Source organism: Diorhabda carinulata, chromosome 1, assembly GCF_026250575.1.
Source record: "Diorhabda carinulata isolate Delta chromosome 1, icDioCari1.1, whole genome shotgun sequence".
Classification (NCBI taxonomy): Eukaryota; Metazoa; Arthropoda; class Insecta; order Coleoptera; family Chrysomelidae; genus Diorhabda; species Diorhabda carinulata.
In genome coordinates this window covers 9,755,936-9,774,024 of record NC_079460.1, presented here as the reverse complement: position 1 = coordinate 9,774,024, position 18,089 = coordinate 9,755,936, and the positions used below count along the sequence as shown (strand labels likewise).

The 18,089-nt window shown below is 31.7% G+C and overlaps 1 protein-coding gene across 1 annotated transcript in view; it reads right to left on the bottom strand.

The window, feature by feature from the left end:
• Positions 1 to 6,571, bottom strand: part of LOC130892738 (steroid receptor seven-up, isoforms B/C) — a 119,182-nt gene extending 112,611 nt beyond the window's left edge. Inside the window, exon 1 of the mRNA XM_057798313.1 lies at positions 4,856 to 6,571. Within this exon, the coding sequence (XP_057654296.1) occupies positions 4,856 to 5,153 (298 nt within the window). The 5' untranslated portion in view covers positions 5,154 to 6,571. The remainder of the gene's footprint in view (positions 1 to 4,855) is intronic.
• Positions 6,572 to 18,089: the final 11,518 nt, after the last annotated feature.

The window sequence follows — 18,089 nt, the reverse complement described above, 5'->3', positions numbered from 1 at the left end:
TCGAATCGATTAAAATATTGAAAACAATTAGATCTTCTGCTAACAGACGTTGACTGAAAACTGATCGTTTAGCATTGACCCGAGGAGGAGACTGACTAAAAATGGTATAGTTACGGTGCTTCATCCACCCTACACCCCGGAGCTGGCCCCATTTGATTTTTTCTTCTTTCAGTACAAAAATGTTTTGTATAAATCAGATTTACATGAGATAAATTTTTCATTGCAATGAAATATTCTTCAAATATTGTAGTTATTCAACAAGAAATGGGGATGGTCCCCACAACTACCTGGTCCAACAAAGAAAACACAAACATTTATTTATTTTTCAACGTAATCTTCTTTTAGCTCCCTATAATTCTCACAGCGATGTTCAATAAATTCGATATAGTTTTTATAAGAATTGTCAAGCTCCTTAAAATAGCCATTAACTGCCGACATCACTTCTTCAATATTTGACCCCCGAGCCATTTTATGGAGTTAAATCTGGTGAATAGGGTGCATGAGGTAGCAATTCAAACTTTAATTCATTAAGTCGTTGGAATAACAGATGTGTGAGCAAGTGCATTACCTTTACTTAATTTTTTTAATCAATTGTTAAAACAATTTCGCATAATACTCGACGTTGATAATTCTTCCTTTCTCAAAATATTTAAGGAAAATTATCCTACGCGCATCCCAAAAAACCGTTGCCATGGTCTTGTCTGCAGATGGAACGGTCTTTCCTCCTTTTAGAACCGGTTCTTCCTTTTTAGTTCAGTGGACTTCCTTCAACATTTCTGGAGTCGTCACCTCGTTTGATCGACTACTGCGATGCTGGTCTTCGCAAGTCGTACATCCTCGCTTATACACTGCTACCCATTTTTTTTGTTGATAATGAAGGAGTAGTCTTGCCCAGAGTCGAATCTAGTTATATTGGTTGGCCTAATGAAACGTTCACTATTGATGGCTGCGAAACAAATACTAAACATCATGGCGTCTTCAAACTTGAAACATGTTGTATAGATTGTGTATTTTCTAATATCGTGGTATTTTTCAAGCAACTACAGCCATTTCTAGGTCAGGCCACTAATAATAAAAAATTACCATGATTTTCACCCACTGGTCTTCTAGGGTAGACAGGATCCTATCCTTTCCTAAATGAATCGATAAGTCGATCAGTTTCCGAAAAGTCCTATGCTCATACCAAGAGTTAAAATCATAAATGCAAATGATTAAAAGTATTCTTAAATACCCGTAACTATTCTTCCCTATTTTTTTCAGTTATAACTTAATTTTGACTTTATTATATACAATTGTAAGTATATATCTACTTACTATCTATTTATTTATCGCGATTTGAAAAAATAATTTATTCTACATACAACCAATAAAAAATCATTTTTTTCTACGCGGAAAAGAATGACCAGATTATCTGTCAAATATTAAGCGTCAATTCGCCAATTTCTAAATGCGGGTATAAAGAATACAAAATATAAACAGAACTGTGAGGATTTAAAGAATTTGCATTTTTGAATATGTATGAGATGGATAGCAGGGGGTTATAGTTAGTCGCCTGGGGTGTAGCTACACATACGGCCGCACGGTCGCTTACCTACTTTTAACAGGTGCTGTATTGTGATGTTCAAATTCCACTGCGATGTTGAAATTTAATAGAACCATTCTTAGGGGGATTTAGGTAAAGGGTTGCTTTGATTGAAACCTGACATTTACATTTTTAAATAAAGATTATGTAAAATTATAATCGGTATAACTAGGTACTGAAGTATTGGCGAACAGGTTCTTCGGTATATATAAATAAATTGGAACAAAATTTATTTGTTCTCTCATGATATTCTTTCAGCTTATTGATTTGAATTAGTTTACCTTGATTTTGTATTAAAAAAAATATATGCCTCATATTGAATTTTATTTTTATTAGAATAATTACCAAACAAAATCGAAAGGTCTATACATTTGTTATATAAGGAAAATAATTTAAGAACAAAATGAATGAAGTTTTAGTACAACAAAGATATATAGTAATCAAAATAGGGTTAAAACTATCAGATAATAAGTACTGATGTTAAATGTACTGCAAGCCATGACATTTCTGAGAAAATAATGTTGGAAAGACTTAACTAGGGTTCTAATTTTGTAAATTTTCTAATGTTAACAGATCGGTGGCCACAGCAGTAGTATCCAATATAAAAGCTTTATTTGAATTTAATTGAAGAAAACTAAAAATTATACATATTATGAAATTCATAATGAGAAAGTTTGTTAAATTATGTGTATTGTTTAAACCCACATTGATGAAAAATTTAATAATATAGATCTTTTGCAAGAACATATAATTAGTTTATTTGGTGTTTGGATGTTTGGATTGGTTTCGCGGCCATCAAATAGTCCAGATTCAATATCATTCGATACGTTTGTGAGGTCGTTTATGAAAATGAGTTCTCAAAAAATGAAGAAATACTTTTGATCATTAAGAACAAAATTGTAGCTTTCATTGGAGTTAAATCAGAACCAAGATTAAGTATATCCCTAATAATTTAACTCATGGAAACAATATTATTTCTATTTATTAAATAATAGTTACCGTTTCGACCCAAGTAATTTTTCATTTGATATTGTTTATTCCATACTACCACACTTATTTTATTGTTATTACCTATTTTATTGGTTATTGTGAAAAATGTACCAAAAAATTTACCTAATATATATGAATAATGTTCCGTCTAACAAATTGTTCATTCACACTCATTTTGAAATATTTGGTTGAATTTGTGTAATGTTTGTAACAATTTTTGTTTTTATATTTAACAAAGGGGGTTCAATTTAGTGAAAAGCTCAGTACGTAGGTATCAATGAAAACATGATTTAGACTTTAAATATTGTGGAAATTATCAAAATAATAAGCAAGAAACTATGTAGGTATTGAAACAACCACTAGGTACCTATTTATTTTCACTATTTCTCGTTGTCGTGTTCCATGGACTATCTTTTCAATTTTCCATCAGTTTTATACTTGATGTATTCTTATTTTCTAAATTATCACAATCCCCTCTATTTTTGCTTGAAATTACATAATTATTTATATATTTGCGATATCTTTTCCTTGTATTTGTTAACGTGTTTCGTATTATGCTTTACGAAATTAAATTATCAACAAAGGATTATTTTATCTACGCACTTATTACGCTTTTTCACGCGCAATTGAACATATTACCATTATTTTTTTAAAGCAAATATTTGCAATAAAGTTGAGGTTGTTTCAAAAATAATTGATTTCAAGAATACCACTGTTTGTATGTTAGATATTTCAAAAAATATACTCTACGAAGAGATGATTAGATAGGTTATTACAAAATGACTATCATCAAACTATTTGCCATATACAGGTTACGCTGCTATAATACAAGAAAAGTATTTAAGTATTTTCAGGAAAATGATTTTATTTATATTAAAAGTGAACCACCGAAGTTTCCATAACTTAAAAGCTTGAAGCCAGTCATCTTTGGGATGGCTCTCAAAAAATTGATGAATTTCTTTATCTATCTTATCTTCCACCGTGAAACTTCGATCATAAATTGCCAAATCAGGCGAATAGAGTGGATGTTACCTACTGTCACATTAGACAACTGTCTGCTATGCTGTACGTGACGATAATCGTGATGCAGCATTAACCCAAATATTGACTGAATCAAGAGTTGCAGGTAAACATTTGAAGGTGTATCAGTTTATACGTTGATCTCAAGCTTTCAGTAATTCGGTATTACGGGAGAAAATTGACTTGAATTGATTAAAACCTTTACGTCTCAATCTTAATGTTTCCAACAGTGACGTGAAGAGCAACGAAACAAGGTGCTCGTGAACGACTTCCATCATCCAGATTTGTTCACTTAAACCGACCTTGAAATCATAATAGATCAGAGCGCGCACATTTCAAAATTCACTAATTCATATTTAGATGGCAATGGTAGGTATGTACTACTATTTTTTACTCTGTGGTAGAGTAGCGACTCAACTTCAGTCAGAGGTTACTGAGGTTAAGAAGGGTGGTATTAGAAAATGCAGTGAGGCTAGCTTCAGCTCCTTTAGTTTCTTGGCATCTTAAAATAAAGTGACCCTCGTATTATTGTTAAAATAATAAAAACAACTACATTGAAATAACCAACCGTGATATTTATTTGATCAATTAAGTTTATCTGATAAAAAAATTTGGATTGATAATTCGGGAAAACGAATAATAATTTGCTCATAATGGCTCATTATTTGAAAAATGTATATGTGTATACAGTGGTAAGCTAAAATTTGATTAGAGAAATTTTAAATGTTTTCATTCCTTCTTTTCAGTTTTGTATTTGATTTATGAATATTTTTCAATATTTGTCAATGCTAAATTACTAAAGATATCAAAATGTGTTCTCCTGATACATTTTTTCGTCGGTCTTTTATTAAAAGATGAAGTTCATATTTTATTTTCTCGAAATTTTAATTACACAACTAATGTCACGAAATAAATTAAATAAATTCGAATATATGTATTTATTTTTTCATTTGAATAATGCATAATATCAATGATTACATATACCTACAGATATTTTAATATATTAACACCACTGGCCAATAGGAGAAATGTTAAAAAAAAACACAAATTTTGAGAAGTATTTTTAAATAATCGAAGAGATAACTTTCATTTATATTCGATTTTAAAATTCCACTTGTTTAGTAGGTAAAAAAGTAAAAAGATTACCTAATAATACCAAATATTCAATAATTCAGAAGTAAGTATATTAAAGATTTAAATGCCTGCAATTAACGTTGGAATGAATGGAAAACGGTAACACTGGACCAGTCAGTACCTACTTACCTTCACAGGTAAATTGTCCGTAGTGTTTCCCGGAACTCTTATCCCCGCACACGACACACTCGATGTTTTGATTCTTGTCAACACTATTAGCGCTATTTTGTGAATTCTGAGATGGTGTTTGCCGATTGATAAGCGAAACGTCCGGATTTTCAAGAGTAATTGGATTAATGTTCGTCGGTAAAGGATTCAAATTACTAGCAGGAGGTAAAGGGTTCAAACCGTTTTGCAATGAGTTCAAACTTGTCGGTATAGGGTTAACTAGCGATGTCTCTCGCCAAGAGCTGGCTACAAGAGCCATGGCGTTAAAGCGATCCACGGTCTCCAGGAGATAACCTCACTACACACGCACTGCACTCTCACACCACCAACCACATGAACCTCGACACCGAGTTCAAGATACTTTTGGACTCCTACACCCTGAACCTGTGGAGAGTTTGAGTAGTTCGAAACACGTATCTTCACATTGGAGGTGATAGGTCAAGCCCACGAAACACTCTAGCCTCTACTAGTGACCTTTCGGTCTCGGGCCCGACACTGACTTGGCCTGGGCGGTTCGGGGAGGTTCTTAGTTCACGCGAGGGTCACGATAGGCCAAGAGGCGTAGCCCGAATCGATGGTGGGGAGGTCAACGGCTGGCGCAATCCGGAATATTCTCGACGTTCTACACGATGAACAGCTGAGTTGCGTTTCATCGTACCCCGTCTTAGACAATAAACAACAGAACAATTCTGTAGTATTTACCGTAACCGTATTCTGGCTTGAAACACTCGCTACCGCTGTTTCTACCACGTGTTTACCTTTGACTTCTGCATTTTTCTTATTGGGTGTCAACTTGTACGACTACGAGATAGTGATTCTTATTTGGGTTTTTGCATCAACTAGGTACTGATGTGGGGGTCATTGGAAAGTGAAACCATTTAGTGATCAAGTGTACATTTATCTATATTGTTATTTTATTCGTGTTTGTGTATTGTAATCGATATGTAGGTATCTACAGGATGATATATATTTTTTTAAATGTAGGTAGGCAATTATTTTCCGAAAAATTAATTACTTATATTATCTGCTTACAAGTTCGAAATTTTTACAATTAGAAAGACGACTTTTTATCTCTTTGTTAAAGAAATATTTTTTCGCTAAGGAATAAAATGGAATTGCATACACTTTCTTAACATATAATTATTTAGAATATACCCCAAGTACCAAACATTAGCTCGAATTTTTTACATTGACACCTACTATAAATAAGTAAAAAAGTTTTCTGGAACTTATTTAACATTATTATGATGAAGTTTTTAAAATGAACTTGTACTATAATTTAAAATTCAATGCTTCTGTCTACCTCTGTATATATTTGCGTCAAAACTTGAGAAAAGATAAATATTATCTTCGTTATTTAGAATTTCACATTTTTCCAAAATACAACTATTCACAACAATACTTTCTAAATGTATTAGTATTACGAGGTGTACCTAATAAAAAAATATGGAGAATGAGATTTTATACTACTTAGCATTTACTTCGCTGAATATATTTCAATTATTTTGCCTCATAGACAAGTCTGAATTTGATAGCTTGTCATTCGGCTACTATAGCCGCTTTAGTAAGACCAAATGCTGAAATCTATCTACGGGAATAACTTTGAAAACTGTTTACAGTAGTATGAGCAATTCAACAGTGGAAAGAGTCGGTTAAGGATGAGGAACAGTCGGGATGTCTTTTAACCTCAACAACTAATGAAAAGGGAAATTTTACTAGGGGAACCAGAAATATTTGCGAAAACAGAGACCTGATAAATACGCCAATATTCTTTTCATCTTAAGAGCTCGAAATGCTTATGATTTGCGAGATTTTACTAGCTAAATCTGTCTGCATAAATGTGCATCTACTCTACTATCCAAATTTATTTCAATGCGACATCTGATTCTTACCGAAAATAGAAAATATGCTGAAAGGTAAATATTTTGACGCCATTGAAAGCACCACGTCCGAGCAGATTCGAAAGAAGCCTATAAGAAATGCTTCCCATCATCGATTCAACATTGAGATAAGTACATCGCAAATAGTATGTTATCTTTTTACTTTGTCATTCTATCACATCCCATAACATAATAAAATCGTATTATCTCGTCTCGATCTGACGAAGAACTAGGTACAACTCTATCATAGAAAACTTACTTGTTACTTAATTCGAAGGCTGCTTTCGTTTATAACCTTCTTAATGTCTTAATAGCACGAAAATTTATCATGTCAGCGGAGCTACGCTGCTCGTAGAGATTCGGCACACGGGAATTGGGTCAGTTTTAAGTTTTCCACATATTTTTGTGTATTTTTTTTGTTGATGTATTTATCGTGAGTTTAAATAGTTAACTTTCTTATATTCGTAACCCTCAACTCTAAGACTAGCGCTCATATTTCCGTAAAATGCCAATGGTTAAAGTCATTACATAATTGTTCTCCTTTAAACTTTCTCCCTCTAAACTCTCCAGTACTTAAACTATTTTTTCGCGAAAATAATTCATCGGAACAAATTTATGCAAATTACTACACTTTTAGTAGGGCTGGCGAAACGCCTGTTTTCAAACGTAAGTACTCATATAGAAGAAATATCGTGATCTAATTGAATATTATGCATTGGTACAAACCAATTTTTTATTATCATCAGTATCATTTCGGTGACCATTTGAAACGACCGTTCGGGATCTTCATTTTGAGTTGACGCCGGTCGGATGAATTGACAATAAATTTCGAATTCAGTATCAACTCTGGATTTAAATATTTATGTTGATTTGTCAGAAGCACATCCTGAAATTTCGGTATATGCGGTTAGTTTGAGAATTCTGAATTGACAGCAGAAGCTGATAGCATTTCTGACAGTCCGACACGAAAAACCCCATTGTAAGCTTCATTATATATAGATTTATGTTTCTAAAGACTGAAAGTAGTCCAAACGTCAAATCTTTATCTGTTTTTCAAAAATTATTAAAAAATAATTTTAAAACAGAAATATATATATATATATATATATATATATATATATATATATATATATATATATAATGTTAACCGTAACAGGCTTCACAAGCATCATTTGTACAATAAATATTAAGTAATTTCCAGTGGAAACTATATTATTAATTTTAATTGATTATTATGCCTAAAGTGAAATTTTCTAATCAAATTAGAATAATTTGGGTCAAAGAATACATCCATTTTAAGTAAGTATGAAAAGGATTTGAGGTGTTCAATTAGCTCCAAATAAGAATCTAAATTGAGTAGTAAGATTGCGATTTCACTCACAAACAAATAAACGCAAAGAGAGGAATATAAATTAAAAAGCACAAAAAACAACAAAAAGATATAACTATATATTTTTACTGACATGCTCGACCCAGCAATTTTTCCTGGCAAGAAAAGCTCATTCATCCCATTATTTTTGCTCGGAAATCAATTTTTCAAATTGACTGGCTAAATTAACACCACGAACAAAAAATCGTGGTACAAATATACATGCTAATTTTAATTTACCTAATTTCCTATATTAATATTTTTTCTTTTCCACGTGTATGTGAAATTATATCATGATAATTAACAAAACGTACGTTTGAAAAAGGTTAGAAAAATTTCAAATACAATTTTCAAATGTATCGAAACTCATATTTTTAATACTTACGCAGCGGAATATTTAACATGAATAGGTTTAATAAAAGAACAGGGCTGGATTAAGAGGAGAGCATATAAAGCTATGGCACCGTGGCCTCCACAAATGAAGAGCTCACTCAATAGAAACTTTGGAAAAAATCTTTGAAAGCAACAGTTTCAGAAAGTTTCACACTAAAATTTGATTTAAACAATTCTCGTTTTGTTTGTTATATACTTAGAGAATATACTGAAGGATTGGTATATGTCAAGGTTTAAGTTTAGTGAATGGCAAGAAAAGTTTTATTTCAGAGAATTTTTCGTGGATAGGGATGTGTTAGTTGTTCGGTCTAATATTTAGATGTAAATGAAGGTTTCAAATTATTATTTTGTGGACTTTTTTTATGTTTTTATGTAATATTTCATTTTTATTATTCGATATCTACCCACTTAAATCATTGTTATGTTATTTCGTGTCAATTCTAGAAGTAATACTGAGTTAATTATTTTAATTATGTTTGAAATTGAAGTTTCTATATTTGTCGAATGGATTGCAATGTTACAGAGAATTTAAATGCAATTATTGAATGAATTCTCCATGTAATGAAAATCATTAAAATGATTCGATTGCAAATACTAATTACAATTTGATTGATGATTGAACTAAACATTGATAATGATCTATAAAAACTTTTTAGATTACAATAGATAATAAGATTCTTCTGGCTTATCCTGTATGATGAGAAATATACGCTTTATACCTTGCAAATTCAATTGCTTTTTTTTTATTTCAAATACGGAAAATTGTTTGGTGAGATCCATAATCAAGTTTTATTTCTTCAGAGAAAATTTTGAGTGGAGTAAACGGAATATACAGAGGGTGTATCGTAAGTAATGTAAGTTTTCATATGTGAAAATTACTATGCCTCAATTTAAATATGTCTTAACTTGTTAAGAATAGTCTTTAATTATATGAAAAATACCATTTATGTCTCAGAAACAGTTTCTTGCCTTGATTTCTCCGAAAGGGGTATTTTATACGCCCGCATAGGCCTTCCGGATATCACAATCACTGTTCCAGCCCTGCCCTTTCCGTGTTTTTTTGTCAAATCTATTCCAATTTGGATAGCAGAATCTAAATAAGATCAATAATAAAATCAATGAAATTGAACTATTCGCTGATGTTATGCATTTCCTCTCATAATATATATATATAAGTTCGTGGGAAAGACAGAATCGAAAATGAAGTTTCATTTGCCGAAATGTAAGTAGAAATAAAAAATTCAAATCATCCACATAGATCTGTTGCGGGAGATGGAAACCGTAAAACTTTTTTTATCACCAAAAAAATGTGGAACTAACTCCAAATCTGTTCCATGCCTTGTAATTTTACAAAGTTAAACACTTTATTGAAACATAACAAAACAAAAATATAATTCTAAACGATTGTGTCCTATAAATTATTTTTTCAAGACTATTCATTATTTTTAATACTTAATCTCACTTTTGCCGTTTATAATTTTATGCAACCATCAGATGTCGTTCTCGTCACGCATTTTGCCAATAATTGCAAAAAACTGTTTTTTTTACGTTTGATGTTCAACGACTTACGATACATTTTTTTTAGTTTTTTGAAAAAAATTTTAGAGCGTCATAATGGAGATTAACCAAATAAAACAAAATAAGAGGTGAACTAAAATTTAATTTCTCTCATTCCAAGGTTGTTTGCTAAAATTAATGTGCTATACGGAAACATGGTATTTTGAAAGTATCTGTGCATCATGTCATACAATATATATGTATATACTTCTTATCATAACACAGTACATAAGAATTTATATGAAAAGCGTATATACAACCTCCCCTTTTAATAGCTATTTATTTGAAAAAAAAAACAGAGGAAAAACGCTCTCTGACCGTAACAAACAATCCGTCATCAAAATATTTTTATCTACTGTCAACTGAAACATAAAACACTGAAAGATAAAGTGGAATAGTTTCCTCTAGAGAGCGCTTTGAACGCGATATAGATGGAATATAGTCCCTCCGCTCCCCATTTCTGAGCCCCGGCACTCGGACCTTTCCTAGTACCCCAATGTCCACTGCCCACCGCAACCGATATGTCAAAACTTATATTCGTGGCTTTGACGAAAACTCATTCTGAGTGTCACATATCAAATAAATTACTTGTTTTTTTTTCATTTTGTTCAAAAAGGAAGTCATTTTGTGATGAAATCTGATGATTTATTGCTTTCTGATTGTTATAAGTAGCTAGTTTTTCAACATATTCGAGATGACCCAAAGGGAAAAAACTTGATGGAGAGAATGCAAATGAAATTAGATCATTAAGTAAAAAATTAATTTAAGTAAGATTTATTGAGAACAACAAAAGTTAACGATTCAATTAGATTTCAAAATTATTAAATGTGTTCAATTATTGATAAATGTAGGAGTCGACATTTTTCCATTATTATGTTGTGCAGATACATTAGCGGAAAATATTTTCCATTGTCCGTTCCATAAAAGTGTTAAACTATTTTCTTTGGCAAAAATCTCCACATTTTGTTTTGTCAAAATTTCTTTTCAAAAAGCAAACAAGTAACTAAACTTACTTACTAATCCAAAGCAATTTGCATTGCTACTAATTCATATAATTGCAAACACAAAAATTGGAGTTATTCACAGGAAATATTATTTTGCAATCTTTAATTGTAAATGCATGGTGGATGCGTCGAGTAAATCCAGTGTCGGATTTTGAGTACGAATATGTTACCAGTACGTACAGTAGATTCCAAATATGTCAGTGCTGCCTCTCAGAATTTTACATAAATAAGTATCACATAGTGAACTGGAGTTCTTTATCATTTAGTGAGCTTCCATCATGCAAGACAAATTATACCGAGCTCTGTATTTAGTAAACGTTGATAAACCAGTCTTTGTGAAATAATAAATTTGATATATATGAAAACTTTTCAATGTAAGATCAGTTGTTGTTGTATTTATGAATAAATATGATTTGACACATAATGTTGCTTTATTTCAAAATACCTCTTCTCTAACACATGTGTGTACATAGGCGAAGACAAGAGAGGGCAGTAGCACTGCCTAGTAATCAGTACTGTAATCATTGAAGAAACACATGTTTAATTATTACATTAAATTAATACAAATATAATTTATATGTGTAGCTTATAATGAACGAACATTTGGAGTTTCATTATTAAGATATAATTTATCAACAAATTGAAACTATAATTTAAATAGGTCCATATAGTCCTTGTGCGATTACTATTTAGTTATTATCTTTATTATAGTTTAATGTTATATCTATTATAGCTTAACTTCAAATGCTATCTATGTATAAATTCAAAAACTTAAGGATTCATCATTTTTATATAAGCTCTTTCTTAGTAATGTTACGTCGACTATGGGAACAATTATTTTGTGAAGCAATTTTTTAGAGATGGCATCTCAATTCTTAAATGGCTCTTGCCGGATTTGATCTTAGCTTTTTCTTCATGTTATATTACTAATGAACCTAATTATACAACCGGAATACTATTTGCAGATATCCAATCTTTTATTTTTTATCTACATGACAAGTGGCACCATTATGTTAGAAAATATATTCAATATTATTGGAATGCATTTCTTCAATTTAAGGTATTAAGTTATTTTAAAGCAAACTAAGGTACTCATCAGCTTTTATAATACCTTCCACGGAGTGTGAGTGTTTTAATCCCATCAGCTGACTCCAAATCATAACAGAAATAGGAAATTTAACTTTATTTCTAAGACGGTCATTCTTAAACACTTCTTTAGCTCGTATGACACGACTTCCAATATTACTTACGCTGATTTCAAATCTGGTTTCACCGTACCAAATAATGGAGTTCCATTGGTGAAGGTGCAAGGTACCCACTTTATTTATTATAGTTCTTTTTTTGTTTTTATTTGATAAGCTGTACAGTAACCAACTAAAATATTCTACATTTCAATTTTTTTCTTATGTAAGTAACACGATTTTCGACAGTATGCAGCTCTATTATAAAAGTGCTTTTTTGTGATTTTCCTAAAGTTTTCGATTGAGTTAATCATAATATTTTAATTAACAAATTGCAGTATTACGTTTTCAGGGGAACACCTCTCGTATGGTTTAAATCATACCTTGCCAACAGAAGTCAGCTTGTAAGGGTCATCAGTGCAACCCTGATCGCACGGAACCTCATAGAACCATATCTAGTGACATAATAACCCTTAAATCATGCTGCGATTTTAATCTTCTGTGTCTCAACGTTTCTAAAACTAAAGTTTCATCATATAAAAATACATTGCAGCCTTTTTTATTAAGTAACACCACCATTGACGTCGTTGAATCTGTGAAATTCCTAAGGCTTGTTATGGACAATTACATATTGCCACCTTATCTAAAAAATTAAGCTCCACTTGTTTTGCGCTGAGATCAGTTTCCAAAAAACTGAACTTATTCATCTCTCTATTATGCCCTTATTGAGTCGCATCACCAATATGCCCTTTTCTTCTGGGGTACGTGTGGTGCGACTCAATTTGAGCGAATCTTCAAACTGCAAAAAAGAGCTGTTAGATATTTATTCGGACTTAACAGCAGGGCTCACTGCTGAGACTTCTTTGAAAGATTAAAAATTTTTTTCTTTTAATATGAAAAACTATTTTTTTATCTTCATTTTCAACTGTTACTTTCGAATTGAGGTTGGAACTTGTTAGCAATTAATTCTTATACTCATATTTAATTTAATATTAATTCGAATGGTATATCTTGACTTATTATCACTATCAGCGATTTGTGAAGCGTTTTTATCTTTTAAATGCAAATGAATAATCACTTCTCTGATTTCATCAGGAACAACTGCCATTTTTATTACAAGCTGCAATGCATTAAAAATAGAAATATCAAAATAGGCTTGTTAGCAAAGTCAAAAATAATTATTTGTTTCACAAAGCATACTTTCATTGTATAAATCGGTAAATAGACAATTGAATTCAAGTTGTGTCCTAAGTATATTTGACTAAAAACTATTCACGAAAAATATCATTTCAACACACTCTTCAAAAATAGCCTCATCGGTTTTCATATTTGTCGATAAATATTTATCAATATTATATATAAAAAGGAATCTTAATTTTCTTTGCATTAAATACACAAATATTATGTTTTAGGAAGTTGTGCCAATTTCACTGAGACGAAGCATGTATGTATCATATGTGTTGGGAGACTGAAAATTACTAACTTTGATGAGAATTGATTAATTTATTAGTGGTCGTCCTCAATAAAATTTACGAATTGATCATTGCATGCTCCACGCATGCAGCAGGTGTTCTATGGTTTGTAATTAAAGTGTAATGTCAGATTTTAATAATCATAAAATGCGTTTTGTGAAAATACAATGGTCATTCAGTAGAGATTGAAATAGGGGGTTTTGTGGCAGACTACCATTGATAGAAAGACCGCAACAAATACCGAAGAGGGTGTACGAACTGTTCAATAGAGATTTACAATGAGATATTCCATACGAGCCTCACAGAGATTATATCATTCAGTAGCGTCGGAATTATTACATGTTACCAAAGACTCTCTTTATATAATTTATATTTCTATTCTGTATATAAAACTTTTTTAATAAAACGAATCCCATCACCGGCTTTCTGAATTAAGTTAGTTCTCTATGGTTAGGTACCACCACACTGCTTATATTAATTACCTACTCCTTCATTACTTCCAACAATCTCAAAAGCCATGTAAGCGGATAATACTAAGTTTGTTACATCTGAAAACTCAGACTCGATCAATAATTATCATATTTCATTGTAAAACTTATTACCAATACCAATACCAATTGAAGCAATGCAAAATATTCCTGTATTATTACTAAAATTACTATATCATTATTACACCAACTCTGAACACACAAAACTAATTACATACGATGACATATGGGAATATGCTACTCAAAATTGTTTGCAACATCTTGTTCGCATGAATTACACTGAAGAATTTATCACAAGACATTTCTTCCACTTCTAGCAAACTTGTTAACCAAAAGACTCCTTCATGTAAAAGCATCTTAGCCTTAACCTCTGTCATTTTCCCCTTATGAAGATGCAAAGCTTGTTAATTAAGTAATAAGGATAAGAAAATTATTTATTTACAATTATTGTTGACCCCTTGACTCCTTATAGACCACCCAACGACTGTCAAAGAAGCGAAATGCTAATGCGAGCTTTCTTTGATTATGGATCATCTGGTGATAGATAATCATTGTTGATTATGGTGCTTCGTTTAGAAGTCGTACTGAACAAACCAAGAGAAGCAAGCTTCGCAGTACAAGTAATGGCATCAGAAATAAATACGCATTTGGAACTGATGGACTTCTATTAAAAATGTTTTCGAGTCTGCCCGATTGCACATTAAATCACCTTATCACTTTAATCAACGTTTCATTTCAAAATGGCACAATTCCCTTAAGACGGCTACAATTATACCTCTGCATTAAGGAGGAGTCGATAATCGTCCAATTGCACTCCATGTTATCTAAGATCATAAAAAGATTAGTCAAAAAAGACTTTTACTATTTCTGTTTAAATATAAAATACTTACTACCCATCAATTTGGGTTTTTAAGTAACAAATGCACAAATGATGCTATTTTCTTCCTCCTAAATAATATCTACTCTAGCCTAAACAGCCATCACTCGACTGTAACAACTTTTTGAAATTTTTCTAAGGCTTTTGATTGTGTTAATCATAATATTTTAATTAACCAATTGCAGTACTACGGTTTCAGGGAAACACATCTCGTATGGTTTAAATCATACCTTACCAAAAGAAGTCAGCTTGTAAGGGTTGATACAACGATGTCTTTTTGCAAACCAATAGAATGTGGAGTGTCCCAAGGCTCAGTACTAGGCCCTATTTTGTTTCTTTTGTTTATAAACGACATCGCCTATCTAGACGTCAGTGGTAAAATATGTCTTATTGCAGACGACACTAGTTTCTCTCGGAGCAGTCCTGAACTCACAGCACTTCTTAGGACCATATCTAGTGACCTAATCACCCTTAAATCATGGCGTAATTCTAATCTTCTCTGTCAAAACGTTTCTAAAACCAAAGTTTTATCATAAAAAAATATCTTGCAGCCTTTTTTATTAAATAACACCACCATTGACGTCGTTGAATCTGTGAAATTATAGGGCTTGTTGTGGACATTTCCTTGAAATGGGAGTTTACAAAGAACTGAACTTATCCACCTCCTTAACAGTCTACTATCCTCTCATCAATTTCAGAAAGATCGTTGCACGGCCATCCACTTAGAAACGCGAAGCACGACATTTACCTACCTACTCCAAGTTCAGAATTAATTAAGGGCTCAATATTTTACCATGCAAAAAATGCACAATCACTTGCCAATTGAAATCAAATCGATATCATCTTTTCCCGCATTCCGCAATAGTTTGAGGACAAATTTACTGGAAAGTGCCATCTACTCTGTGAATGACTTCTATTCTAATAATAATATTTAATTTCGGGCATGCTGTATACTCATTTAATTTTTGCTATGGACTTATATACTAATTGCTCTAATGCACTTATTACTATTACCTATAATTTTTTTACTCATTGTGGTTTTCTTTTGTGTATTGAAATTTTATTTAATTTGTATCTTTATTTATTTATTTTTATGTTTGTTTCTTAGTTTTTACAAGATTTTGTAGGATCACTTTCTACCAATTCCAAACAGGTTTTTGCTATTGACATCTGATGCTTTTGTTAAAATCTGTTTGGTGTTTTCATGATTGATCTTTGATTTGTACGTTAACCACTGCTTTCACTTTTCATACTTTACCATAAATTTCAGTCGCCGAATCGTATAATTTCGCACAAAATTTAAACACATTGCGTTGCTCAAGATTTCGCTATTCCATTTTTGTGACGAACATCATTAACGCATGCAAGTGGAAAACATGGAAAAAAATTCGTACGAATAAAGTAGAGATACAACATTATGTGGTAGGAGTTTCGTTGTTCCAAGGTTACCCCGAACTCGGTAAAAAACGGTCTCATTACTTTATTGTAAATCTACACCAATGTATGCTCCAGCTTCGAAACTAGGAACAATCTCGTTTCTGACGCTATTCAAAATTTTATTGAAGAGACCTTGCGCTACGAGTAGTTTGTGCTTTCAACATAGAGATAATATTGAAGATAGTCACAGCGATATATAAGTCGAATTATATTATTGGAAGAGACAGAAAGAGTATCGGTTTACCACTCTATATCTCTCTCGCTATTAAAGGCAAAATTTGTTATTTTCCTCCTTTTCCATTTCCACCACTCGAAATTCAGGAACTAGAGAGTGATATACCGATGCTCTTTCATCTTAACAAACTCCCATACTCCAATCTTGGCACCTCAAATTAACGGATATAGAAAAATTCTCGACCCAACCAGTTCATAAAACATAATGAACTAGAAATCCTAATATTTCTACTTCTAACAATAAGCGAATACGTGACTTTGAGAATGTAATCTTCAAACTAACGAATATAATTTTATTTGGATAGAAATCGTTTCCATTCCTTTTGTAATGAATACACAACATGTACAGTAAATAGGATATGGAAACGAGTCATATGATAACAAATCAACAATTTTCTCTTGCATACGAACGCTACTGCCAAAGCTTTTTTCTCTTTGTCGCCAGATTTTATATCACATTTTCATCATGTTCATAAGAAGTTAATGATGTTCAACTCTATAGGCCTATATGGTTTCACCCAATTAGCGGGAGAACACAACTTACATATAATAATACTTCAACCTTCTGAAATTTACGATTTAATCAGATCTCATTTTATCCACTCCCTTGTTTAAAAGTCAAAAAGGTTATTGTGTTCGTTGGGGTTAGAAACACAAAGCCACTCTAAACACTAATAATATTTCCCCTTGTGAGATGTATCAAGTAGAAACTAGATATGTAAGAAAGGAATTAATGGTTTGAAAAGTATTTGATATACATTCTTTCTTGAACCTTTTACAATTGCAGAAAGTATGAAAAGTATTTATATTTTTGTATTCTCTTATGAGTTTCTAGCGATACTAAATTATTCAAGACCCTCATTTATACAACCTTATAATAAACTATACACCAGAGGTATCAAACTCAATTTTTCACAGGGACATATATTAAATTTTTAATTCGTAGATTGAAAATAAAAAAAAATTGACTGGATTATAACATTTTATTTATTAAATTATATGAGTATATAATTTACGGTTGTTAAAAATCATATCAAAGTTAAAAAGATGGTAGGTAATTATGTTGAGCTCGAGGATCCAGATACCTGACTTCTCGTTTTTGGCAAGCTCATTGATGTCAGGTATAATATTCGTTGTAGTTATTCTAAGAATTGATTGGAGATGTTGTGCGATGTTTGTTCTTATTTATTTTCATGACGGAAAACATCTGCTAACATTAATAGGTGCTACCAAACATGCAGATAATGCGTGCTGTATGCTTTTTTAATTCCGAGTAATTATCCAAACTCTTGAATTTTACTTT